The 27503-nt window shown below is 48.0% G+C and overlaps 1 protein-coding gene and 1 non-coding gene across 2 annotated transcripts in view; both read right to left on the bottom strand.

Moving 5' to 3' along the window:
* The window catches only part of LOC121866406 (pregnancy zone protein-like), a 43937-nt gene that overhangs the window by 15086 nt on the left and 1348 nt on the right, over nt 1-27503 (bottom strand). The window contains exons 2-10 of the mRNA XM_042366060.1: nt 5748-5935; nt 5090-5328; nt 4247-4363; nt 3835-3992; nt 3209-3305; nt 2453-2668; nt 1899-2042; nt 1341-1544; nt 287-466 (exon numbers count right to left, since the gene is read on the bottom strand). Coding sequence (XP_042221994.1) covers nt 287-466; nt 1341-1544; nt 1899-2042; nt 2453-2668; nt 3209-3305; nt 3835-3992; nt 4247-4363; nt 5090-5328; nt 5748-5935 — 1543 coding nt within the window. The remainder of the gene's footprint in view (nt 1-286; nt 467-1340; nt 1545-1898; nt 2043-2452; nt 2669-3208; nt 3306-3834; nt 3993-4246; nt 4364-5089; nt 5329-5747; nt 5936-27503) is intronic.
* Nucleotides 9228-9299, bottom strand: Trnaw-cca. The gene has a single exon. It is a non-coding gene; the product is annotated as a tRNA-Trp (tRNA).

Below are 27503 nucleotides of genomic sequence, written 5' to 3' on the forward strand. Positions count from 1 at the left end.
CTAAGTAGCCTGAGTGGCCGAGGTGTTTGTGGCACTCACCTCTCATGCACAACTATCCACTGTCCTAACATAATATATTCTTGAGAGATCACACATGAGTATTATATACAATAGTTGTCCTTTTGACTCCTGCAACACCCCAAACACATCCAAGCAAAAGCTCGTGATTTTAAGGGTTGGTTTACGCTAGGGTAAAATACTTTGAAGATTTGAGAACTGTGGCCAGTCCTACAACAGGTAACATCATCTGACGCTAAAACAATAACACTAAACATTCCTCACAAACCTTGGCCTTAGGAGAAGCTGTCGGGGGAAGATTGACGTTGATGCTGACGACTCCCCTGACGGTGCCCTCAATAGGAGGAGGCAGAGGCTCCACCAGGTGCTCCACACTGATGGGCAGGTCTCCACTAGTTAACTGATATTTCTGGGAGTTCCGGTACTGGATTTTCCCACGTGATACGACCTGAGGTGACAATTTAGTGTTAATTCATTGTTTTTTGGTGACACCAAGACATTATTACTGTATACATGATAATTATGCATTAGGAACCTGATTTAACAGTTGCTATTGATGCAAATTTGGGGCAGATAAGCTTTTCCTCTTTCTTCTTCTTTTCTTTTTTTTTCTTTCTACTTGCTCTTGCCTTTTTCCTTTCACCAGTTCCACAAGTCAAGGATCAGTCCCTTGACTTCTACTCTCCTAAGTACAGTCACCCACATAAGTCCTGTCACCTCTCCTGCTGTTCCATGAACCCCGAGATTCAGACTCGTGAACCCGAAGGCAGTAGACTCTGATGCATTATTCTGTCTATAAATGCTCCTGATTCACGAGTCTGAATCTTGAGGTTCGTGGTTAATGAGGAGAGGCAACAGGACTTTTGTGGGTGACCAATAACCCCCCCCCCCCCTTACTACAGGAAGAGAAATTTTGCCACCACCCCAGTTACAACCTCCTCTTATAAACCAGCCCAGGGGAGGACCACAACTCTTGAGACTAAGTTTGACGACAGAAAATATAATGACAATAACAACAATAAGTTCTTGCCTCTCCTGATTAAATTACTGTATACACTGGTTACCATAATCATGTAAACACACGTGAGAAGGGTGTTATACAGTGTCACCCTCACTACCAAACACCACAGGTTTCCCGGTCCCCTGTTTCCTCCTGAACTAACACTGGATTGCCCGCCCAAACGAATAGTAAGCTGATAAGTGGCAAATATGATATTAAAGAAAATAATAATAAAATAAAAATAGTGGTAATAATAATAAGAATAATTAATGATAATAATAATAAAAATCATAAATTATAACAATAAAATAATAATATTTACCTGTACGTAGATGGTAGGCGTGTTTTGGTTCCTGGCAGAGAAGAGCACAGGTAGGGCGTGTTGCTGAGTTTGTCCTGGTACACACTTCAGTTTACCCTCGGGGGCGTGGATCAGCAAGGAGGAGTTGGAGGGGGAGTAATAGTGCTCCAGATCTTTGCTGTATGACGACTCGTGCATGTTAGCGCGGCAGTTTAGAGCCTTCATCTGTGGTGGTTCAGGATAAAGAATTATTACTAGAGTGTAAATTGCCTAGCATGTTAGTCATTCTCCCCATACATTGAATAAGGATGTTCCAGAGGTGTTTTTTTTTATCTTCCTCCTCCTTCTTCTCCTCTTTATCTTCCTTCTCCTCCTCCTCCTCATAGCCAAAGTGTTATAACTTGTCCTTGAGGAAACTGGACTCCTACCCTTCAGTACATGAGTCTTACTACTGGTTGAACGAGGAGAAAGAGGAGGAGAAATATGAAGAGAAAGAAGATGAGAAGGAACAAGTAGATAGAGAGAACAAGTAACCACGACAGCTTACAGTAATCAAATCTTGAGGCAGCGATAACTTACGTAGACTCTGTTGGTCTTGTACGATGGTAAGACTGTAGTGAAGAGACCGTCAGGAGCTGTGGTCATGTTGGTACACCGACCAGCTGCACACACTTCCATAGGGACACCAGCTGCGGGAGAACCATCTGGCAGTTCTGCTCTCAGCTGTACAGAGGGGAAAAAAGAATATCATAAGGTATTTTATAATTCACTCTAAAGGTAATGTTTTTATTTGAGGTTCAGTATTGTGTTTTTCTGTGGGATTTTTTACACTTAGGTTAGGCTACTTTAGAGTTAAGTTTGGTTAGGGTAGGTTAGGTTAAGTTTAGTTTTATTAGGTTAGCATTAGGTAATGTTAAGTTTGGTTTGGTTAAGTTAGATTAGGTTTGATTAGGTTTGGTTATGTTAGGTTAAGTTTGTTTTGGTTATGTTAGGTTAGCATTCGATTATGTTAGACTTGGTTGGGTTATTCTAAATAGGTTAGATTAGATTAGCATTAGTGTAATTAATTTCAAGGTGAAATAAGCTGGGGGGGTATGAATTACCTTCAGTTGACATCTTTAACCTTGACTCACCTTCAGTGTAAATGGAAGGTTCGGCTTCACATATTTGTCTGAGTAGATAGTTTTGAAAGTGACGGCATTCCGGGTGATAGAGATGCGGCTGTTGGCTCTCACCTCCACATCCGTACCTTCCTCAGTCACGATGGCGTTTGCTGTAAGTTGGTACACGTTGCAGTCGATGATCTGCATGTCTGCTGACGTTATCTTCACGTCCTTACACCCAGAGATCTGCCGGGAGAAATACGATTACTCAGACCGTCTTCTGGTTTTAACCCTTTGAGTCCTGAAGGGTTCAAACATCGTTGTCAAAAGGTTAAGCTGACGTCTGTGGGGATCAGTTCTCGTAAGTAAGACCTTCTGTGTTACTTACGGTACTGTAGTAAGAGGGTAAGTGTTCTGAGAGTAGGATGTGATAAAGGTACTTAATGAAATATTGTAGGTGTCAGTGAGTTACTAGTGTTGATATTTTAAGTATTAGAGGTACAGGACAAGTGTTGGAGGTTCTATAATGTTGGTGTTACTAGTGTTGGAGGTACAGGTCAAGTGTTGGAGGTACTATAGTGTTGGTGTTACTAGTGTTGGAGGTACAGGACAAGTGTTGGAGGTTCTATAGTGTTGGTGTTACTAGTGTTGGAGGTACAGGTCAAGTGTTGGAGGTACTATAGTGTTGGTGTTACTAGTGTTGGAGGTACAGGACAAGTGTTGGAGGTACTATAGTGTTAGTGTTACTAGCATTGGAGATACAAGACTAGTATTGGAGGTACTCACTGTAACATTGTTGGTGACCTTGTTTAGACACTTCTTCCTCTTACCGTTGCTAATAGTCAGTGACAGGCTGCCTTTGACAGGTTGGCCAAAGGTGTAACTGTCAAGTAATGTTAAAACAGAATTAAATAATGGTGTTAACATTTATTCGTTGATGGATGTACTGTATGGTGCCCTCATACATACACATATTGGCATACATATAACACACAGGGATCTCCATAATATACATAAACTCAGATATCTACATTGTTTATCATACATACATACAGGTATCTGCAGAGTATACATAAACACAAGTATCTACATAGTTAAATGTAGGTTAAATTAGATTAGGTTAGATCAGGTCAGATTAAGTTAGGTTAAGTTAGGGTAGGTCAGGTTAGGTCAGATTGGGTAAGGTTAAATCAGATCAATTTAAGTTAGGTTATGTCAGGTTATGTTGGGTAAGGTTAAATTAGGTCAGATTAACTTAGGATAGGTCAGGTCAAGTTAAGTTAGGTTAGCTTAGGTCAAGTTAAGTTCGGTGAGGCTGTTTAATCATAAGGTAAAATAAACTGAGGTGCCACATCAGGTGAACTCATTTTCCTTCACTGATGGGAGAGAGAGGAGGGGGGGGGGTGACTCACTTGGCACACACGGTAAAGGTGAACTCCTCGTCAACAGCCAGGATGTAACTGGGGGTCTTCAGCTTCACCTCAAAGCGTGGCAATACGAACTCCTCCACCTTGAAGTCTCGAACTTCAGTCCGGTCATCATGAGTCTTCACGTGGATGCGGTAGTTTCCCTGGTGTGGAGGAGAGAATGGCAGCTTAAAGTGGAGCGTGGGAGCTGATTTGCCTCACTTCTTCTCCCCTTCCCTTCACATCTCAATGTCACCACAATTCTCTTCTCCCTCACCTCTCAGTTACCTATTCTCCCTTCTCCCCCTTCACCGCTCATGTAACTCTTCTCTCCCCTGCCCCTTCATCTCTAGGTACTCCCCTCACCTAACAGTGCCCCACCTCCCTTCCTCCCACACCTCTCAAAGTACGTCCTTACCATCTCTGGTTCATCAGCCAGATCGAAGTCAAGGTGGACCAACCCAGCGGTGTTGTCCACGTTCTTCCACTGGGCGATGCGCGTTTTGGAGGGCGTCGTGACCCACACCTCCGGGTACTGTAAAGGGAAACGAGATACTAAATTCAATTGTATTTGGTGATCTGTATTTATTGTAGCTACTGTGGAAAGGAGGAACACTTTACATTAATAGAAATTCGTTGTTTCCATCGTCGGCTATAGGATAGGATTTGAGTTCTTGTGTGTATGTCATGGTTTAGGTCAGGGGTCACCAAACTTTTTTCACAGTGGGCCGGATAACTGAAAGAATGACGAGCGCGGGCCGCATCATTCTGTTCAATACTTGCAAGCCAGAACGAAAGCTCTGGGAAAAAAGACGAAAAACTAAGTTTAGCATTCCATGTTAATCATGGGTGAGTGGCGTGCAATGCACAAAAAACAAAGACAGCCAACATATTTATTTACTAAAAAGTTATCAAAGAAGGCGACGTTAGCAAAAACATAGTTACATCAGAACTAGTGTGCACGTTTTATCAAGCAAATTCAAGTACCGTCGGCGGGCCTGATGAACTGACGTCGCGGGCCGGATCCGGCCCGCGGGCCCTAGTTTGGTGACCCCTGGTTTAGGTGTTTAATTTTAGCCTGATGAGGAGGAGAGGGTTAAAGTGTCGTCCTCATAGGATTCAGTCATCATAAAAGGGTTCAATCATCAATCTTTCAGAGATAAACTTGTCCTCGAAGGGTTAAATCATCATAATCATCATCAAAGGGTCATTTACAATCTATGGAATTCCCTTTTACTCAATTCTGGTTACCAAGACTCACCGGTTTGTATGAGACGCTAAGATCTGCCCCGACTATGCTGAGGATCCTGAGCTTGACATTTTGGCCAGGTTCGTAGAGGAACTTGTCCGACTGCAGGAAATTGATCTCGTTAGATCGCTTCAGGCTGATGTTGACGGTGCGGTTGACCTTGGTGCCACCCACAATGCCATATACATGTAGCGCACCATTGGAATACTTCGAGCTTGGCACTGATACCCCGTAGCATGAGTCATATGTACCTGGCGAAAAGAAAATGAGATGCATAAATATTTTTCTTTATATATAACTATCAAAATTAAACCTATGCATGTTATAAGTGGATATATAAGCGCTTCATAGACTATTAATTATATATATATATATATATATATTAAATAAAATGTTTGAGAAAAGCATCATGGACGACCAAGCACCAGTAGATACAGAACTACTGCTTGTGGACGTGCAAAAGTAACATGTGCTGTGAATTTTCCATCATGAACAGGTCTAGACGAACTGGATCCTACGAATAATTTGATGAAAACTAAGCATTTCTTACATGTATAGATATGAAACATAATTTTCCTAACTGACTGGCTGACTAACTCATTCACTCACTCGACATTCTGAAATCTGGATATTGTACTGACTCGCTGACTCGCTGACTGACTCAACTAACCTGCTGGGACCTGGAGGGTGGTATCAGGAATAACGGTGACATTCTGCTCATCCCTGACAAGCCGCCAATCCCTAGTGGTGATGGCGAAGGTTAGTCTACCGGAGGGGGCCCCCGGGTCGTCCACCATTACACACACCTGCGCCGGTGCCTCTGACGTCCATTGCCTCGGAGTCAGGATCACGTAGCTTCTGTTCAACATTGATAAAATGAGTTAAAAAAATTACCTTGATAATTAAACACTCCGACACTAACCTAATCTAATTTCAACCGAAGTACCTGACTTTTAGCACCCTAATGCTAACCTAACCTAACCTTAACTAATCTAATATAACCTAACCTAACCTTAACTAATCTAATATAACCTAACCTAACCAGTTCTAATGGGCCTCAGTGCTAATGGGCCCTAGTGCTAATGGGACCTAATGCTAATGGACTCCTGTTTCTAACATATCGTTCTGAGGATGTTTTAAACCATATTCCTGTTAATTAGATCCTCCTCCTCAAAGGGGTTAAACCATCTATGCTACGTTATTAAAGGTGTTAAACCATCATCCTCTTAAACCATAGTCCTCAAAAGGTGAAACAATGAGAGTCACATGTACAAAAGGTGAAACAATGAGAGTCACATGTACAAAAGGTGAAACAATGAGAGTCACATGTACAAAAGGTGAAACAATGAGAGTCACATGTACAAAAGGTGAAACAATGAGAGTCACATGTACAAAAGGTGAAACAATGAGAGTCACATGTACAGAGTGTTGCAGAAGGTCATATATACAGGGTGTTGCAAACTACCCATCCAAGACACAGGTCATTTTCATTTTAATCAAGAAACTGAGAAAATTACGTAAAAAAAAACAAATTTATTCCTCTCTTATTATAACTGCAGTAAAATAAATCATACATCCTCTACCTCCTCTTACCCCCCTCTCGCCCCCTCCTCCTCTTACCCCCTCTCTTTCTCCCCTCCTCTTACCCCCTCTCTTTCTCCCCTCCTCTTCCCCCTCTCTCGTCCCCTCCTCCTCTTACCCCCTCTCTTTCTCCCCTCCTCTTCCCTCTCGTCCCCTCCCCTCTTACTCCCCCCCTTTCTCTCCTTCCCCCCTCTATCCTTCTACCTCTATCCCCTCTCTGCCCCTCCTCCTCCCCACTCCCCCCTTTCTCCCCCTCCTTTCCCCCTCTCGTCCCTCCTCCCTCTTATCCCCCCCCCTGTCCCTCCCTCCTTTACTCCCCCTTCTCCTCCTCCACTCCCCCCTCCTCCTCTACCCCCCTCTCGTCCCTCCTCCTCTTACCCCCTCCTCGTCCCCTCCCTCCTTCCACCCTCCTTGTCTTCCTCCCTCTCTCCTCCCCCCAGTACCTTGTACTCCAAACGTCTGTAAAATTACAACACTGTCACGAGAGAGATCCAACACACACACACACACACACACACACACACACACACACACACACACACACACACACACACACAAAGTCATCTTAAAGTCTCCCATAAAACTGAAAAACCAAAATCACACAAAGAAAACGATGACAGAAGGAAGTTTTCACCATAACTTACACCCGGGGTGACTGTGGCATAGCATGGGGGCAGAAACTAAAAATGTATGACAATATGATCATTGTAAAAAATACTTCCCATTCCGTTCAACCTCCCACCTCCTCCACCACCCCTAACCCGTCCAACCTCACCTCTCACCTCACCTCCCCCCTACCCCGTCCAACCTCACCTCTCACCACCACCTCCCCTACCCTGTCCAACCTCACCTCTCACCTCACCTCCCCTACCCCGTCCAACCTCACCACCCACCTCCACCTCCCTACCCTGTCCAACCTCACCTCTCACCTACCCCCCCTACCCTGTCCAACCTCACCTCTCACCTCCACCTCCCCTACCCCGTCCAACACCACCCACCTCCACCTCCCCCCCCCATCCAACCTCACCACCCACCTCACCTCCCCTACCTGTCCAACCTCACCTCTCCACCTCCCTCCCCCTACCCTGTCCAACCTCACCTCCCCCCTCTGCCCTGTCCAACCTCACCTCTCACCTCACATCCCCCTACCCGTCAACCTCACCACCCCCCTCACCTCCCCCTACCTGTCCAACCTCACCTCTCACCTCACCTCCCCCCTAACCTCCAACCTCACCACCCACCTCACCTCCCCCTACCCCGTCCAACCTCACCTCTCCTCCTCCCCCCTACCCTGTCCAACCTCACCTCTCACCTCCACCTCCCCCTACCCTGTCCAACCTCACCCACCCACCTCACCTCCCCCACCCTGTCCAACCTCACCTCACCTCACCTGCCCCCTACCCCCGCCAACCTCACCACCCACCTCTTCCCCTACCCTGTCCACCACCACCCACCTCACCTCTCACCACCCCCTACCCCTGTCCAACTCACCTTCACCTCCCCTACCCCTGTCCAACTCACCTCACCTCACCTCCCCTACCCCGTCCAACTCACCACCCACCTCCCCCCACCCCGTCCAACCTCACCACCCACCTCACCTCCCCCCACCCCGTCCAACCTCACCTCCACCTCACCTCCCCTACCCCGTCCAACCTCACCACCACCTCACCTCCCTACCCGTCCACCTCACCACCCACCTCACCTCCCCCTACCCCTGTCCAACCTCACCACCCACCTCACCTCCCCCTACCCCGTCCAACCCCACCACCCCACCTCCCCCCCCCCACCCTGTCCAACCTCACCACCCACCTCACCTCCCCACCCCGTCCAACCTCACCTCTCACCACCTCCCCCTACCCCGTCCACCACCACCCCTCACCTCCCCCTACCCCGTCCAACCACCACCCACCACCTCACTCCCCGTCAACCCTCTCACCTCACCTCCCTACCCGTCCACTCCTCACCCCTCCTACCCCGTCCACTCACCACCACTCACCTCTCCTTCCACTTCCACCCCCCTTTACCTGTGGTGCCATAAGGACAAGGTGTTAATGGTGTGATAAATAAGCCTATGTTTGCTGAGGTGTTTGTTGTTTCTGTTGAACAAACACCTGCAAGAATGGATTGTTGCCACATCATCCCCGGTCTCTCTCTCTCTCTCTCTCAGCATCATCCTACAGCCCCTCTACACACACACACACACACCTTGAACATCATGACTCAGGGAGGAGGAAGAGGTGTGTGGATACCAGGGAGGAGGAGGTGTGTGAATAAAAAATAAAAAAAAAAGGTCTTGTCTTTTATTTAACCCAAGATGATAACTTACTTCACAAACATCAAGATAGTTTATATACCTTTACTGCCATTTAACCCAGCGCCTGAAGGTTAAAGAGAGGGAAGGAGAGGGGAGGAGAGGGGAAATTGGTGGAATGGAGGAGGATGGTGTATGGGTGGTAAGAGGGGATGGTCTGAGGGAATGGGATGCTGGGAGTGATGGGATGGCGTGAGGTGGGTCAATAGTTAGGTCAAGGACGCGGGTCAATACTAGAGGTCAAGGAAAAGTGTTAGTTGACCCCGGAGTGACTCGAACACCCAGCCTTCTGATCTGGAGTCAGACGCGCTACCATTGCGCCACGGGGCCGATGAGATTAAATCTAAGTTTAGCTATTCGTGAACTGCACCACAGCACCCTGTAGCCTATGTATGACCTTCTGCAACACCCTGTACATATGACCTTCTGCAACACCCTGTACATATGACCTTCTGCAACACCCTGTACATATGACCTTATGCAACACCCTGCATATATGACCTATTGCAACACCCTGTACATATGACCTTCTGCAACACCCTGTACATATGACCTTATGCAACACCCTGCATATATGACCTATTGCAACACCCTGTACATATGACCTTCTGCAACACCCTGTACATATGACCTTATGCAACACCCTGTAAATATGACCTTCTGCACCACCCTGTACATATGACCTTCTGCAAATAGTCATTCATTCCAGTCAAACAGCCAGTCATTCATTCATCCAGTCAGTCAGTCTATAAGTCCGTCAGTCAGTAAGTCAGTCACTGTGTAAGTCAGTCAGTCTATAATTCCGTCAGTCAGTAAGTCAGTCAGTGTGTAAGTCCATCAGTCTATAAGTCCATCAGTCAGTAAGTCAGTCAGTGTGTTGCCTGACCGTCACTCGCCCCTTATGCACTAAACTGAACATCGAGCGACCATTATTAACCGGTGGAGGAAGTCCGATGGTGTGTGTGTGTGTGTGTGTGTAATAAATAATAATAATAATTAACGGTTTATTGAAAGAGCTTGGCAGCCAGAAGGCTGAAAATATACAGTTACATATTTGGGGAATGGGTTAAATTACAAATAATATACAACATAAGTGACACAAATAAGACATATAACTTAGATGGGGATAAGCTCAAACTACAGTTCATTTCAACATAGTGTGTGTGTGTGTGTGTGTGTCAGGAGGTTGTGTGTGTGGTCAGGAGTGTTGTGTGTGTGTGTCAGGGGGAGGTTGTGTGTCAGGGGTTGGGTGTGTCAGGAGTGTTGTGTGTGTGTGTGTGTGGAGGCTTGGGGTGTGTGTCAGGAGGTTGGTGTGTGTGTGTCAGGAGGTTGTGTGTGTGTCAGGAGTGTTGTGGGTGTGTGTGTGCAGGAGGTTGGTGTGTGTCAGGAGGTGTCAGGAGGGGGTGTGTGTGTGTCAGAGTGTTGTGGGTGTGTCAGAGGCTGGGTGTGTGTGTGTCAGGAGGTTGTGTGTGTAGAGGTTGTGTGTAGGAGTGTTGTGTGTGTGTCAGGAGTGTTGTGGGTGTGTGTGTGTCAGGAGTGTTGTGTGTGTGTGTCAGGAGGTTGTGTGTGTGTCAGGAGTGTTGTGTGTGTGTCAGGAGGTTGGGTGTGTGTGTGTGTCAGGAGGTTGTGTGTGTGTCAGGAGTCAGGGTGTGTGTGTGTCAGGAGGTTGTGTGTGTGTCAGGAGGTTGTGGGTGTGTGTCAGGAGTGTTGTGGGTGTGTGTGTGTCAGGAGTGTTAGGGTGTGTGTGTGTGGTAGGAGTGTTGTGTGTGTCAGGAGGTTGTGTGTGTGGTCAGGGAGGTGTGTGTGTCAGGAGGTTAGGTGTGTGTGTGTCAGGAGGTGTGTGTGTGTGCCAGGAGGTTGTGGTGTGTGTGTGGCCGAGTGCTAGGGTGTGTGTGGCAGGAGGTTGTGTGTGTGTCAGGAGGTTGTGGTGTGTGTCAGGAGGTTGTGTGTGTGTCAGGAGTGTTGTGGGTGTGTGTGTGTCAGGAGTGTTGTGGGTGTGTGTGTGTCAGGAGTGTTGTGGGTGTGTGTCAGGAGTGTTGGGTGTGTGTCAGAGTGTGTTGTGTGTGTGTCAGGAGGTTAGGGTGTGTGTGTGTCAGGGGAGGTTGTGTGTGTGTGTGTGTCAGGGAGGGTTGTGTCAGGAGGTTGGTGTGTGTGTGTCAGGAGGTTGTAGGGGTGTGTGTGTGTCAGGAGGTTGGTGTGTGTGTGTGTCAGAGGTTGGTGTGTGTGTGTCAGGAGTGTTGTGTGTGTGTCAGGAGTGTTAGGTGTGTGTCAGAGTGTTGTGGGTGTGTGTCAGGAGTGTTGTGGGTGTGTGTCAGGAGGTTGTGGTGTGTCAGGGGTGTGTCAGAGGTTGTGGTGGTGTGTGTCAGGAGGTTGTGTGGGTGTGTGTTCCAGGAGGTTGGTGTGTGTGTGTGTGTCAGGAGTGTTGTGTGTGTGTCAGGGTGTTGTGTGTGTGCAGGGTGTGGGTGTGTGTGTGTCAGGGAGTTGTGGGTGTGTGTGTGTCAGGAGTGTTGTGGGTGTGTGTGTGTCGGTGTTGTGTGTGTGTCACAGGTGTTGTGGGTGTGTGTGTGTCAGGGTGTTGTGTGTGTGTCCAGGGTGTGTTGTGGGTGTGTGTGTGTCAGGGTGTTGTGGGTGTGTGTGTCGGTGTTGTGGGTGTGTGTGTGTCAGGGTGTTGTGTGTGTGTGCAGGGGTGTTGTGGGTGTGTGTGTGTGTCCAGGGTGTTGTGTGTGTGTCAGGAGTGTTGTGGGTGTGTCCAGGGAGTGTTGTGTGTGTGTGTCAGGAGTGTTGTGGTGTGTGTGTGTCAGGAGTGTTGTGGGTGTGTCAGGTGTTGTGTGTGTGTCAAGTGTTGTGGGTGTGTGTGTCCAGGGTGTGTGGGTGTGTGTGTGTCCAGGAGTGTTGTGGGTGTGTGTGTGTCCAGGGAGTGTTGTGGGTGTGTGTGTCAGGTGTTGTGGGTGTGTGTGTGTCCAGGGGTGTTGTGTGTGTGTCAGGGTGTTGTGGGTGTGTGTGTGTGTCAGGGTGTTGTGGGTGTGTGTGTGGGGTGTTGTGTGTGTGTCAGGAGTGTTGTGGGTGTGTGTGTGTCAGGGGTGTTGTGTGTTCAGGAGTGTTGTGGGTGTGTGTGTGTCAGGGAGTGTTGTGGGTGTGTGTGTGTCAGGGGTGTTGTGGGTGTGTGTGTGTCAGGGAGTGTTGTGTGTGTGTCAGGGAGTGTTGTGGGTGTGTGTGTCAGGAGTGTTGTGTGTGTGTCAGGGTGTTGTGGGTGTGTGTGTGTCAGGGTGTTGTGTGTGTGTGTCAGGGGTGTTGTGTGTGTGTCAGGGGTGTTGTGGGTGTGTGTGTCAGGGAGTGTTGTGTGTGTGTGTCAGGGTGTTGTGGGTGTGTGTGTGTGGGGTGTTGTGTGGTGTGTCAGGGTGTTGTGGGTGTGTGTGTGTCCAGGTGTTGTGGGTGTGTGTGTCAGGAGTGTTGTGTGTGTGTCCAGGGTGTTGTGGGTGTGTGTGTGTCAGGGTGTTGTGGGTGTGTCAGGGTGTGTGGGTGTGTGTGTGTCCGGGGTGTTGTGGGTGTGTCAGGTGTTGTGGGTGTGTGTGTCAGGGAGTGTTGTGTGTGTGTCAGGGAGTGGTGTGGTGTGTGTGTGTTGGGTGTGTGTGTGTGTTTTGTGGGTGTGTCAGGGTGTTGTGGGTGTGTGTGTCAGGAGTGTTGTGTGTGTGTCAGAGTGTTGTGGGTGTGTGTGTGTCAGGGAGTGTTGTGTGTGTGTCAGGGAGTGTTGTGGGTGTGTGTGTGTCCGGAGTGTTGTGTGTGTCCAGGAGTGTTGTGGGTGTGTGTGTGTCAGGAGTGTTGTGTGTGTGGTGTTGTGGGTGTGTGTGTCAGGGGTGTTGTGTGTGTGTGTGGGAGTGTTGTGGGTGTGTGTGTGTGTCCAGGTGTTGTGTGTGTGTCAGGAGTGTTGTGGGTGTGTGTGTGTCCAGGAGTGTTGTGTGTGTGTCAGGAGTGTTGTGGGTGTGTGTCAGGGGTGTTGTGTGGGTGTGTGTGTCAGGGGTGTTGTGGGTGTGTGTGTGTGGCAGTGTGTGTGTGTCAGGGTGTTGTGGGTGTGTGTGTGTCCAGGAGTGTTGTGGGTGTGTCAGGGGTGTTGTGTGTGTGTGTGTCAGGAGTGTGTGTGTGTGTCAGGAGTGTTGTGTGTGTCAGGGTGTTGTGGTGTGTGTGTGTCAGGGGTGTTGTGGGTGTGTCCAGGAGTGTTGTGTGTGTGTGTCAGGAGTGTTGTGGTGTGTGTGTGTGCAGGAGTGTTGTGGGTGTGTGTGTGTCAGGAGTGTTGTGGGTGTGTGTGTGGCAGGAGTGTTGTGGGTGTGTCAGGGAGTGTTGTGTGTGTGTCCAGGGAGTGTTGTGTGTGTGTCAGGGGTGTTGTGTGTGTGTCAGGGAGTGTTGTGGGTGTGTGTGTGTGTCCAGGGTGTTGTGGGTGTGTGTGTGTCAGGTGTTGTGGGTGTGTGTGTGTGTCCAGAGGTGTTGTGGGTGTGTGTGTGTCAGGGAGTGTTGTGTGTGTGTGTCGGGTTTGTGGGTGTGTGTGTGTGTGTCAGGAGGTGTTGTGGGTGTGTGTGTGTGTGTTGTGGGTGTGTCAGGAGTGTTGTGTGTGTGTCAGGAGTGTTGTGTGTGTGGGGAGTGTTGTGTGTGTGTGTGTGTCAGGGTGTTGTGTGTGTGTCAGGAGGGTGTTGTGGGTGTGTGTGTGTCCCAGGGTGTTGTGTGTGTGTCAGGGGTGTTGTGGGTGTGTCAGGGTGTTGTGTGTGTGGAGTGTTGTGTGTGTGGGGTGTTGTGTGTGTGTCAGGGTGTTGTGTGTGTGTCAGGGGTGTTGTGTGTGTGTGTGTGTCAGGGGTGTTGTGTGTGTGTGTCCGGGGTGTTGTGGGTGTGTGTGTGTGTCAGGGAGTGTTGTGTGTGGGGTGTTGTGTGTGTGTCAGGAGTGTTGTGGGTGTGTGTGTGTGCAGGAGTGTTGTGGGTGTGTCAGGGGTGTTGTGGGTGTGTGTGTGTCAGGAGTGTTGTGTGTGTGTCAGGAGTGTTGTGTGTGTGTCAGGAGTGTTGTGGGTGTGTGTGTGTCAGGAGTGTGTGGTGTGTGTGTGTGCAGGAGTGTTGTGTGTGTGTGTCAGGAGTGTTGTGTGGGTGTGTCAGGGTGTTGTGTGTGTGTCAGGTGTGTGTGTGTGTCAGGAGTGTTGTGGGTGTGTGTGTGTGTCAGGAGGGTGTTGTGGGTGTGTGTGTGTGTCAGGTGTTGTGGGTGTGTGTGTGTCAGGAGTGTTGTGTGTGTGTGTGTGTCAGGAGTGTGTGTGTGTGTCAGGAGTGTTGTGGGTGTGTGTGTGTGTGTCAGGGTGTGTGTGTGTAGGAGTGTTGTGTGTGTGTGTCAGGAGTGTTGTGGGTGTGTGTGTGTCAGGAGTGTTGTGGGTGTGTCAGGGGTGTGTTGTGGGTGTGTGTGTGTGTGTCAGGGTGTTGTGTGTGTGTCAGGGTGTTGTGTGTGTGTCCAGGAGTGTTGTGGGTGTGTGTGTGTCAGGAGTGTTGTGGGTGTGTGTGTGTGGCAGGGTGTTGTGTGTGTGTCAGGGAGTGTTGTGGGTGTGTCAGGGAGGTGTTGTGTGTGTGTGTCCAGGGTGTTGTGTGTGTGTCAGGGTGTTGTGGGTGTGTGTGTCAGGGTGTTGTGGGTGTGTGTGTGTCAGGGTGTTGTGGGTGTGTGTGTCAGGTGTGGGTGTGTGTGTGTGGCAGGGGTGTTGTGTGTGTGTCAGGGGTGTTGTGGGTGTGTCAGGGTGTTGTGTGTGTGTGTCAGGAGTGTTGGGTGTGTGTGTGTCAGGAGTGTTGGGTGTGTGTGTGTGGCAGGAGTGTTGTGTGTGTGTCAGGAGTGTTGTGGGTGTGTGTGTGTGTCAGGTGTTGTGTGTGTGTCAGGAGTGTTGTGTGTGTGTCAGGGGTGTGTTGTGGGTGTGTGTGTGTGTGTGGCAGGAGTGTTGTGTGTGTGTCAGGGTGTTGTGGGTGTGTGTGTGTGTCAGGGTGTTGTGTGTGTGTCAGGGTGTTGTGGGTGTGTGTGTGTGTCAGGAGTGTTGTGGGTGTGTGTGTGCAGGAGTGTTGTGTGTGTGTCAGGAGTGTTGTGTGTGTGTCAGGAGTGTTGTGTGTGTGTCAGGGTGTTGTGTGTGTGTGTGTGTCAGGAGTGTTGTGTGTGTGTCAGGAGTGTTGTGTGTGTGTGTCAGGGTGTTGTTGTGGGTGTGTGTGTGTCCAGGAGTGTGTTGTGTGTGTGTCAAGTGTTGTGTGTGTGTCAGGGTGTTGTGTGTGTGTCAGGGTGTTGTGTGTGTGTCCAGAGGTGTTGTGTGTGTGTCAGGAGTGTTGTGTGTGTGGCAGGAGTGTTGTGGGTGTGTGTGTGTGTCAGGAGTGTTGTGGGTGTGTGTGTGTGTCAGGAGTGTTGTGTGTGTGTCAGGAGTGTTGTGGGTGTGTGTGTGTCAGGAGTGTTGTGGGTGTGTGTGTGCAGGGAGTGTTGTGTGTGTGTCAGGGTGTGTTGTGGGTGTGTCAGGGGTGTTGTGTGTGTGTCAGGAGTGTTGTGTGGGTGTGTGTGTGTCAGGGTGTTGTGTGTGTGTCAGGGTGTTGTGGTGTGTCAAGTGTTGTGGGTGTGTGTGTGTCAGGAGTGTTGTGTGTGTGTCCAGGGTGTTGTGTGTGTGTGGGGAGTGTTGTGTGTGTGTCAGGAGTGTTGTGTGTGTGTGTCAGTGTTGTGGTGTGTGTGTGTCCAGGGTGTTGTGTGTGTGTCAGGAGTGTTGTGGTGTGTCAGGGTGTTGTGGGTGTGTCAGGGTGTTGTGTGTGTGTCAGGGTGTTGTGTGTGTGTGTGTGTCAGGGTGTTGTGTGTGTCAGGGTGTTGTGTGTGTGTAGGGAGTGTTGTGTGTGTGTGTCAGGGTGTTGTGTGTGTGTCAGGAGTGTTGTGGGTGTGTCAGGAGTGTTGTGGGTGTGTCAGGTGTTGTGTGTGTGGGAGGTTGTGTGTGTGTGTGTGTGGGGTGTGTGTGTGTCAGGGTGTTGTGTGTGTGTCAGGGTGTTGTGTGTGTGTGTGTGTCGGAGTGTTGTGTGTGTGTCAGGAGTGTTGTGGGTGTGTGTGTGTGTGTCAGGAGTGTTGTGTGTGTGTCAGGAGTGTTGTGTGTGTCAGGGTGTTGTGGGTGTGTGTGTGTCAGGGAGTGTTGTGGGTGTGTCAGGGTGTTGTGGGTGTGTGTGTGTGTCAGGAGTGTTGTGTGTGTGTGTCAGGGTGTTGTGTGTGTGTCAGGGTGTTGTGTGTGTGTCAGGAGTGTTGTGGGTGTGTGTGTGTCAGGGTGTGGTGTGTCAGGGGTGTTGTGTGTGTGTCAGGGTGTTGTGTGTGTGTCCAGGGTGTTGGGTGTGTCAGGAGTGTTGTGGGTGTGTGTGTGCGGGGTGTTGTGTGTGTGTCAGGAGTGTTGTGGGTGTGTCAAGTGTTGTGTGTGTGTCCAGGGTGTTGTGTGTGTGTGTGTGTCAGGGTGTTGTGTGTGTGTCAGGAGTGTTGTGTGTGTGTCAGGAGTGTTGTGTGTGTGTCAGGGTGTTGTGTGTGTCCAGGAGTGTTGTGGGTGTGTGTGTGTCAGGAGTGTGTTGTGTGTGTGTCAGTGTGTGTGTGTCAGGTGTTGTGTGTGTGTCAGGGTGTTGTGGGTGTGTCAGGGGTGTTGTGTGTGTGTCAGGAGTGTTGTGGGTGTGTCAGGGAGTGTTGTGGGTGTGTGTGTGTCAGGAGTGTTGTGGGTGTGTGTGTGTCCAAGTGTTGTGTGTGTGTGTCAGGAGTGTTGTGTGTGTGTGTGTCAGAGTGTTGTGGGTGTGTGTGTGTCAAGGTGTTGTGTGTGTGTCAGGAGTGTTGTGGGTGTGTCAGGGTGTTGTGTGTGTGTGTCAGGGTGTTGTGTGTGTGTCAGGAGTGTTGTGTGTGTGTCAGGAGTGTTGTGGGTGTGTGTGTGTCAGGAGTGTTGTGGGTGTGTGTGTGTCAGGGGTGTTGTGTGTGGGGTGTTGTGTGTGTGTCAGGAGGTTGTGGGTGTGTGTGTGTGTCAGGGTATTGTGGGTGTGTGTGTGTGTCCAGGGTGTTGTGTGTGTGTCAGGAGTGTTGTGGTGTGTGTCAGGAGGTGTTGTGTGTGTGTGTCCAGGGTGTTGTGTGTGTGTCAGGGTGTTGTGTGTGTGTGTCAGGGTGTTGTGGGTGTGTGTGTGTCAGGAGTGTTGTGTGTGTGTCAGGGTGTTGTGGGTGTGTCAGGAGTGTTGTGGGTGTGTGTGTCCAGGGTGTTGTGTGTGTGTCAGGAGTGTTGTGTGTGTGTCAGGAGTGTTGTGTGTGTGTGTGTGTCCAGGAGTGTTGTGTGTGTGTCAGGAGTGTTGTGTGTGTGTGCAGGGTGTGTGTGTGTGTGTCAAGTGTTGTGTGTGTGTCAGGAGTGTTGGGTGTGTCCAGGAGTGTTGTGGGTGTGTCAGGGGTTGTGTGTGTGTCAGGGTGTTGTGGTGTGTGTGTGTGTCAGGGGTGTTGTGTGTGTGTCAGGAGTGTTGTGTGTGTGGGGTGTTGTGTGTGTGTCAGGAGTGTTGTGGGTGTGTCGGGTGTTGTGTGTGTCAGGAGTGTTGTGGGTGTGTCAGGAGTGTTGTGTGTGTGTCGGAGTGTGTGTGTGTTAGGTGTGTGTGTGTCCAGGAGTGTTGTGTGTGTGCAGGAGTGTTGTGTGTGTGTCAAGGAGTGTTGTGTGTGTGTGTCAGGAGTGTTGTGTGTGTGTGTGTGTGGGAGTGTTGTGTGTGTGTCAGGAGTGTTGTGTGTGTGTGTCAGAGTGTTGTGTGTGTGTGTGTCAGGGGTGTTGTGGGTGTGTGTGTGTCAGGGTGTTGTGGGTGTGTGTGTGTCCAGGGTGTTGTGTGTGTGTCAGGGTGTTGTGTGTGTGTGTCAGGAGGTGTTGTGGTGTGTGTGTGTCCGGGTGTTGTGGGTGTGTGTGTGTCAGGAGTGTTGTGTGTGTGTGTCAGGAGTGTTGTGTGTGTGTCAGGAGTGTTGTGGGTGTGTGTGTGTGTCAGGAGTGTTGTGTGTGTGTCAGGGGTGTTGTGTGTGTCAGGAGTGTTGTGGGTGTGTCAGGAGTGTTGTGGGTGTGTCAAGTGTGTGGGTGTGTGTGTGTGTCAGGAGTGTTGTGTGTGTGTCAGGAGTGTTGTGTGTGTGTGTCAGGAGTGTTGTGGGTGTGTGTGTGTGTGTCGGGGGTGTTGTGGGTGTGTGTGTGTCAGGGGTGTTGTGTGTGTGTCCAGGGAGTGTTGTGTGTGTCCAGGAGTGTTGTGGGTGTGTGTGTGTCAGGAGTGTTGTGTGTGTGTCAGGAGTGTTGTGTGTGTGTCAGAGTGTTGTGGGTGTGTGTGTGTGTCAGAGTGTTGTGTGTGTGTCAGGAGTGTTGTGTGTGTGTCAGGAGTGTTGTGGGTGTGTGTGTGTCAGGAGTGTTGTGTGTGTGTGTCAGGAGTGTTGTGTGTGTGTGTGTCAGGGTGTTGTGTGTGTGTGTCAGGAGTGTTGTGTGTGTGTGTGTCCAGGAGTGTTGTGTGTGTGTGCAGGAGTGTTGTGTGTGTGTGTGTGTCAGGTGTTGTGGGTGTGTGTGTGTCCAGGAGTGTTGTGTGTGTGTGTCAGGGTGTTGTGTGTGTGTCAGGGTGTTGTGTGTGTGTCAGAGGTGTTGTGTGTGTGTGTCCAGGAGTGTTGTGGGTGTGTCAAGTGTTGTGGGTGTGTGTGTGTCAGGAGTGTTGTGTGTGTGTCCAGAGGTGTTGTGGGTGTGTCAGGGTGTTGTGGGTGTGTGTGTGTCAGGGTGTTGTGTGTGTGTCAGGAGTGTTGTGGGTGTGTGTGTGTCCAGGAGTGTTGTGTGTGTGTGTCAGGGTGTTGTGTGTGTGTCAGGAGTGTGTGTGTGTGTCAGGTGTGTGTGTGTCAGGGTGTGTGTGTGTGTGTCAGGAGGTGTTGTGTGTGTGTGTCAGGAGTGTTGTGTGTGTGTGTGTGTCAGGGTGTTGTGTGTGTGTCAGGAGTGTTGTGTGTGTGTCAGGAGTGTGTGGTGTGTGTGTGTCAGGGTGTTGTGTGTGTGTCAGGAGTGTTGTGTGGGTGTGTCAGGAGTGTTGTGTGTGTGTCAGGAGTGTTGTGTGTGTGTCAGGAGTGTTGTGTGTGTGTCAAAGTGTTGTGTGTGTGTCGGGTGTGTGGTGGGGTGTGTGTGGGTGGTGTGGGGTGTTGTTGTGTGTGTCAGTGTTGTGTGTGTGTGTCAGGAGTGTTGTGGGTGTGTGTGTGTCAGGGTGTTGTGTGTGTGTGTCAGGAGTGTTGTGGGTGTGTGTGTCCAGAGTGTTGTGTGTGTGTCAGATGTTGTGTGTGTGTGTGTGTGGGAGTGTTGTGTGTGTGTCAGGGTGTTGTGTGTGTGTCAGGAGTGTTGTGTGTGTGTAGGTGTTTGTGAGTGTTGTCTGCCCACCACCATGAACTAATCAGGATTTGTTTCCCTTTTGGTGTTCAGTTACACCTGTTCCTCTGCACCTGGGTACCCTCTAATGGCCTGCAAGTACTCACTGAACTTAATCTAATCTAAACATAACCTTGCGTAACACTAACAACATTTAACCTAATGTAATCCTTAAGGTGGTTTGGGTGTATCATCAAGAAATAATATGCAGAGTCGTAATCTTCACGTGATCCCAGATTACAAAATAATAATAATGTATAAATAAATAAATTTCCGTCACAGTATTACGAACACTGGTTTCCCGTCCTCTAAATAATAACTATTAAGGTCACCTCTCTATGGCAGCCATCACCGGAACCTCGCCTCTATTTCCTCCCAACTCAACATTGTGACAGCGGTAGTATAGGTTACCCCTCCCTCCTTTCCTTCCCCCTCCCTCTCTCCCTCAGAAACACGTACGCACTTAGGGTGACAGAGCTGATCTCTCTCTCTCTCTGTTAACACCACATCTCGCCACAAAAGCTGGTCAGTAAACAACTACGTCATCAGGTGGTAAACAAAAAGAGAAACACATACGATCGTGTTGATTATGGAGTCAAATCAGATTCTGTATAAACAAAGAAACACATCGTTGTGACGTCATTGATGTTTATCTAAGGACAATGTTATTACTGTATAGTTTATTTTTTTATTACTGGAGTATTTGAGCTGTTAGGAGAGCTTCTTATTACAGTAATTTATTCACCAAACGTCTTCAACAACAATGTGAACCCCCAACAACAATGTGAACCCCCATCAGAGACACTCCAGGAACTCGTGCACTGTAGCCTGAGGTTCCTGGTGGCAATGGACGTCGTTATCTGAGGTACAAACCAACATAAAAAATTTACAGTGATTGAGAAATGTAGATCTGACAGGCTGCATTGTTCCGTGTATGTATAATAATAAATAATAATAGTAATTAAGGATTTATTGAAAAAGTTCTGCAGCCCGAAGGCTGAAAATATACATTGGACAAAAATGACTTATTACATACAAAGACATGGGGTGGGTGGGTCGTTTAACAAAGGCTTTCATTACTGAAAGAAGAAGGAACATGAATTGAACATATAAATTATTATAATTTACAGTTGATGGCCCGGGCCTGGGCTAGTCATGGAGACACCAGGTGGTGTGGTGTTCACGTGGTGCAGTAACTCGTCCTCAGGTGTTGATATGAAGGACCTCACGTGGTCACGGAGACACCGGGTGGTGTGGTGTTCACGTGTAGTAACTCGTCCTCGGGTGTTGATATGAAGGATCTCACGTGGTCATGGGGACACCGAGTGGTGTCACAGTACCTCACTCTGCTCGGTGATGTGTTATCTCGTAGTCAGGTGCATAACCGGCCGGCTCTCTGTTGTTCCCAGGGTGGACGGATTAGCACCTCCTGGTCAGAAGATGGTGGTCATTTCCCAGGGGTGCTTATCTCACTGGTGGGTCACGGCTCTCACTGGTACTGTCTAGTGCTGAATTCACTGGCTTAAGCACTGTTCATCATTGTTCAACACTGATCCCACTTCTTTCCGAAACGAAATTGTCACTTTTGATTATGTAGATATCCCGGTGGTGAGGATGGGTCCGGGAGAGGGAATTCGGGAATAGCCCGACATGGCCAAGGAGGGCCGCTGCTCAGCAGGAACAGCGCCTGAATAGGTCTTGACCCTACGGTGGTCAAGGATGTAGTGTGTGTGTGTGTGTGTGTGTGTGTGTGTGTGTGTGTGTGTGTGTGTGTCCTACAAGCTGACGCCGCCCTTGTAGCCTATGCTCCTTAATAAAAAACAGAGAACCTGGTAGGGTCCCTGATAAAAAGCAAACAGTACACCTAACCCTCCCCCCCTCCCCAACACCCTTTCGTCGATATCAACGTGGGACGTGGGTGTAAGTGTCATTAGCCTCGTCGACCTGTTCTTATACACACAGTGTCCTTCATGTCTCTTCGTGTCTTGACTGGGTGTTCATCAGGGGTGTAGCTCCCCGCTGAGTTTAGAACCTGTCAATGAGCTCGCCAAAGACTCCTCCCTGATACCCTCCCGCCTTTCCTCTCTCTCCTTTCCTCTCTCTCCTTTACTCTCTCTCATTCTCTCTCTCTCTCACACAATCGATATCCTGTACCTGTCACTGAGCTGTATAAAAGATCCCTCCCTCTCCTAATCAATACCCTGTCACACACACACACTAATTACAGGTGATCGGTTCCAACATAACCTTCCCACGACTAAGGAAGGGGGGAAGGAGAGGGTTGTTGACCAGAGCCGCACCTCTCCCTTCTCTCCTCTCGTCTCCTCCTCTCCTCTCCTCCTCTCCTCTCGTCTCCTCCTCTCCTCTCCTCTCCACACACACACACACACACACACACACTTCATATGATAAGGTTAGCAAGTGTCTTTCTTAGATGCTAATATAAGATTCAAGTCTCAGTTATCTCAGTATCTCTCACTTCTCAGCTAGTATCTCTCATCTCTCAGCTAGTATCTCTCACTTCTCAGCTAGTATCTCTCACCTCTCAGCTAGTATCTCTCACCTCTCAGCTAGTATCTCTCACCTCTCAGCTAGTATCTCTCACTTCTCAGCTAGTATCTCTCATCTCTCAGCTAGTATCTCTCACCTCTCAGCTAGTATCTCTCACTTCTCAGCTAGTATCTCTCATCTCTCAGCTAGTATCTCTCATCTCTCAGCTAGTATCTCTCACTTCTCAGCTAGTATCTCTCACCTCTCAGCTAGTATCTCTCACCTCTCAGCTAGTATCTCTCACCTCTCAGCTAGTATCTCTCATCTCTCACAGTCTCTAGATGCTAATAACAGGTAGGGTAAATGAGGAGGGGGTGAGGGAAGTGAGGAGAATATGACGATGAAGAGGAGGAGGAGGAGGAGGAGGAAGAAGAGGGGGAGGAGGAGGAGGAGGAGGAGGAGGAATAAGAAGAGGAGGAGGAAGAGAGAAAGAGGAAAGCGATGAAGAAGTTGAAGAAGTTATCCTACCCACACCTGTAAGTTGTCCCTCATTAGGCCACCACACCTGAGTTCTTGATGATGAGACACCTGACGAAGTCAAGCATACAGAGCTCTCGTGTGACTCCGCCCCCTACACCTCCACCAGCTTAAAACTGTCTGCACCAGCTTGAATTGTCTACAGCAGCCTAAATTGTCTACACCAGCTTAAACGGTCTATATCAGCTTAAAAAGTCTGCATCGGCTTAAACTGTTTACATCAGCTTAAACTGTTTTCATCAGCTTAAAATGTATACATCAGCTTAAACTGTCTACACCAGCTTAATCATTCTACATCAGCTTAAAATGTCAACATCAGCTACACGGGCTAGCTAGTAGTGTACAAGGACTAGTAATGTACACAAGGGCTAGTAATGTACACAAGGACTAGTGGTGTACACAAGGACTAGTGGTGTACACAAGGACTAGTGGTGTACACAAGGGCTAGTAATGTACACAAGGGCTAGTAATGTACACAAGGGCTAGTAATGTACACAAGGACTAGTGGTGTACACAAGGACTAGTGGTGTACACAAGGACTAGTGGTGTACACAAGGGCTAGTAATGTACACAAGGGCTAGTAATGTACACAAGGACTAGTGGTGTACACAAGGACTAGTGGTGTACACAAGGGCTAGTAATGTACACACGGGCTAGTAATGTACACACGGGCTAGTAATGTACAGAAGAACTAGTGGTGTACACAAGGACTAGTGGTGTACACAATGACTAGTGGTGTACACACGGGCTAGTAATGTACACACGGGCTAGTAATGTACACACGGGCTAGTAATGTACACAAGGACGGGACTCAAAGAAGGAAACACTGATGAATTACCACAAAGTTACAGTCAGTTAATAATATACAGGTAAATTACAATGGATAAATATAATATATATACCGGTATCTATTTACTTAGAAGACAACATGACAAGTTTCCCGGCAGCAGTAAAACAAGTTATTTATTTGGTATTTACATAATGCCCATTTATTATCCTAGTATATATACTGTCCTGAAATATTGAGTAATTTTGTGTTCATCCTGGGTTATATTTATGTATATATTCCTGGAAATATTACTTGCAAACAGCTGCAGGTGAATGACCACTGCAGGTTTGGTCAAGGTTAATGGAAGGTTAGTCGTGTGGCTGGCAGGAGGGCAGGTCCTTGCCTGAAGCCTCCGGGCGACGGGTCTGCTCCGCCTCCGTAATCAAACTCTTATTTTCATTTGCCTTGTTTATTTTTTCCCCACTGGTAACACCGACTCCATGTCTCCCCGTTATAAACTTGTCTCTGATCTTCTGTTTATGACCCGTTAACAGGAACTAACCAGTTATACAGTCAGATGGAGGAGGTGTCAGTCAGTCTGTCTGTCAGTCACCGAAAAGTTCCCAAGTCAGGATTTTATGTATTCCGTAACTAAAAATAAGACACACAACAAACTTATAATAACTCGGGTAAGGTCTTGGTGTAATTTCGACGCCATATTAGTTACGATATAATATCTAGGTACAGTATTTATCATCAGTGGATCAATATAATGAAGAATTCTTACAGTTACGAGGGAAAAGTTATCGTACGGACAATTGAAAATCCTAGTAGTAGAGATACTGTTGCCTGCATAATTATTCTTCCTCTCAGTCTGTTTAACTCTCCGGGCATGAATATATATTTCGTGGATATACTGTATTCATGTAGTTTGTAGGGCCCTCCTAATGCTATGCTAACCTAATCTAACCTAACCTAACCCAACGTAACCTAACCTAACCTAACCATTAACTTCAAAAATATGTCCCTTAACACCTATTTAAACTATCGCCAAAATAAGACATTAAAACTCTCACACTTAAAGACCTGTCTGACCTCTTGAATTCTCACTGAGGTCATCCTTGAAGGGTGAAGTATAATGATAAGCCTCTCGCCCTCAAAGAGTTCGACCCCTGAAGTATTTACCACCGGTCGTCCTTGAAGGGTGAAGTATAATAATCCTTTCGCCCTCAAAGAGTTCAACCCCTGAAGTATTATCACCGGTCGCCCTTGAAGGGTGAAGTATAGTAATAAACCTTTCGCCCTCAAAGAGTTCAACCCCTGAAGTATTATCACCGGTCGTCCTTGAAGGTTGTATTATTATTTCATCAGTGATTGGATGTTTAAGTTCACACTTTGCTGCTCTTGCTGAGTCTAGCCATAACATTACCTCCAATCATAGGCTCCAGTTATATTACGTTAGATTAGGTTAGGTTACGTTAGATTAGGTTACGTTACGTTAGGTTGGATCAGTAACTATCAGGACTGAACCTATGTGACCAGCAACAGAAGGCGTGTATACCTCTGAGCCACAACTAGCAACAAGCGACCAGGTCCTGTGTACCATAAGAACCTTCTTCAGGAGATAAATAAGACAAATAATTGGCAAGAGTCATTGAAGTCATTAGTGTCAACAGGAGTGAGATATTCCCTGCTGGTAATGATGATGATGGCTTTATTTACTGACGGTCTGACCCTTCAGTGTCCTACAGGTTTCTGAAGGAGGAGGAAGGTTGGGCGGGTGGGTGGAGTAGGTGGGTGGAGTGGGTGGGTGGGTGGAGTGGGTGGGTGGGTGGGTGGCTTTGTTGATAGACGGAGCCTCTCATGTTAGACAATAAGTGGTCCAAGAGAACGATTAAGCTATGATTATAAAATGTTTACAAATTTACAAGGTAGTCTGTTTAGGGTGTGTGTGTGTGTCCGAGGCGTGTGGGATGCAGCCTACTATAGATGGGCATCAAACATTAAGAGTGTAAAGAAAATAGAGAAGGTTCCCCATGTACAGACACAGTGTGGGGAGTGTTGTATTTGGTCAGCGCCGTCACTGCCAAGGACACGATGAACCAGCACCCTCTTAGTTTGGTGGCACAAGGCTCTAGTCGGGTTGAATAAGTCAGAGTTAATTTCTCGGGAGTTTTGGAACACTACCACCACCACCACTACCATCACCACTACCACCACCACCACTACCATCACCACTACCACCACCACTACCATCACCACTACCACCACCACCACTACCATCACCACTACCACCACCACCACTACCACCACCATCACCATCACCCCCCCCCCTTCATTTTTGGCTGCACCCGAACTCAATCTAAAGCCTGTTCTGACCTGACCCTGGGCAGTAACCACAGTCCTTGTACATACACGCCAATACTAATGAATTCATGTACTTACATTATACTGGCGGTGGTAATTTGTGTTGAGATGTCAAGTAAATTCTTCGCTCATGTTACTTACGGAATATAATTATAAAACCCTTAAAAGGATAAAAGTGCTTGTCTCTCTCCCTCTCTGCCATGATGTAAATATTACTTTCTTGTTTATTAATGACAAACAAGTACAAGAGAAGACAAAAACATTACCAAAAAATACAAGTTGGTCAATAATCACGGTAACCAATCACAAGCCCTCACGAGAGAATGTGGGCGGGGCTTATTTTTACATTTCTACAATAAACAGATTATTCTGAGTAAGTACATGGGGTGAGATGGTCGACAACAGTGAGTACACCAGTGTCCTGTTGGGCGGCGAATCATGAATAAGTCAGTGTCCTCTTGGAGATGGCTGGGCGTGTGTGTCCGTGCCCTGGCTTGGGGTGAAGGCGGAGATTGAGGTGATGACGACACTAAAAGGTGGAGTGGCGGCGTAGAAGGAGCAGTGAACCGAGTCAAAACAAGACCATTTAGCGTGGGTAGTGAAGAGGCGCGAGAATGAATAACAAAAAGGGGGCGTTACCGAGAATGAATAAACAAACAGGGTTATCACACTCTCACGTGACCAAAGCGGAGACTAGGAAAAAATATACAGTACTATATTCAAGGGATATTATATATTTACTTATTCGTTGACAATAATTAACTCTTCGTAGCTATATCTTTTAAATTACTGGGTGTATGAAGACCCTGTTATATATTACTTGTCAGTGTAATGTAAGGTTAAGTGTATTTAGGATTACCTGTAGATTAGACACCCCAGCTTATTTTACCTGAAGATTAGACACCCCAGCTTATTTTAACCTGCAAATTAGACACTTTCAGCTTATTTTACCTGAAGATCAACCACTCCAACGCTAATATAACCTAACCTAACTTAACCACACCTAAACTAACTTAATCTAACCAAACCTATTTTAACAACCAAATTAAACCTAACCCCCCCCCCCCAAAAAAAAAGCATTAGGGTGGTTAATCTTCAGAGCGAAATAAGCTGGGGGTGTCTAATATTCAAGGTGATCTTATCCAGTGGGAGGAGGAGGGAAGGTGGGGGGTGGGAATGGAGAAGGTTAGAAGAGAGAGAGAGAGAGAGAGAGAGAGAGAGAGAGAGAGAGGGGGGGAGGGGGGCTTTAAACTTATAAGATGAAAGTTACAGATAGGAGACATGTATGGGAGCAGTGAGACATGTTTGGTAGGTTGGTTGGAGGTCAGGTGAGGTGACGTGACCCTAGGTGAGGGAAGGGAGAGAAAGATGTTGTCGGGGAGGTGGTGGTGTGAGGGTGGATATGGTTAGGTTAGGTTAGGTTCGGCTTGTTTGAATTTGGGTAGTTTAGGTTAGGTTAGGTTAGTAAGGTGAGAGAGAGAGAGAATTCTGATGGGGTGTGAAAGAGGTGGAAAAGAAGGAGGAAGAGAAGAGGAAGAAGAGAAGGAGGAAGAGAAGAGGAAGAGGAGAAGGAGGAAGAGAAGAGGAAGAAGAGAAGGAGGAAGAGAAGAGGTGGAAAAGAAGGAGGAAGAGAAGAGGAAGAAGAGAAGGAGGAAGAGAAGAGGAAGAAGAGAAGGAGGAAGAGAAGAGGAAGAAGAGAAGGAGGAAGAGAAGAGGAGGTGGTCCACATGTGAGAGATAAGACACACTCGTAAAATATTAAAATGCAACTTTTCCTCAACCTAACCTAACCTAACCTAACCTAACAGTATCCTGCACACTCCCCTCAGTCAAAGGTCACATCAGTCACAAACACCTAGACTAATAAACCCAGTCTTCCTTCATCCATTCCTCTATTTCTCCTAACCTAACCTAACCAAACACTCCTATCTTCTTACTAATTATCATCATCATTTATTCCACTGGATTCGATTTTCCACCCAAGAAAAATTAAAAA

Source organism: Homarus americanus, unplaced genomic scaffold, assembly GCF_018991925.1.
Source record: "Homarus americanus isolate GMGI-L3 unplaced genomic scaffold, GMGI_Hamer_2.0 scaffold16430, whole genome shotgun sequence".
In the NCBI taxonomy this organism is placed as follows: domain Eukaryota; kingdom Metazoa; phylum Arthropoda; class Malacostraca; order Decapoda; family Nephropidae; genus Homarus; species Homarus americanus.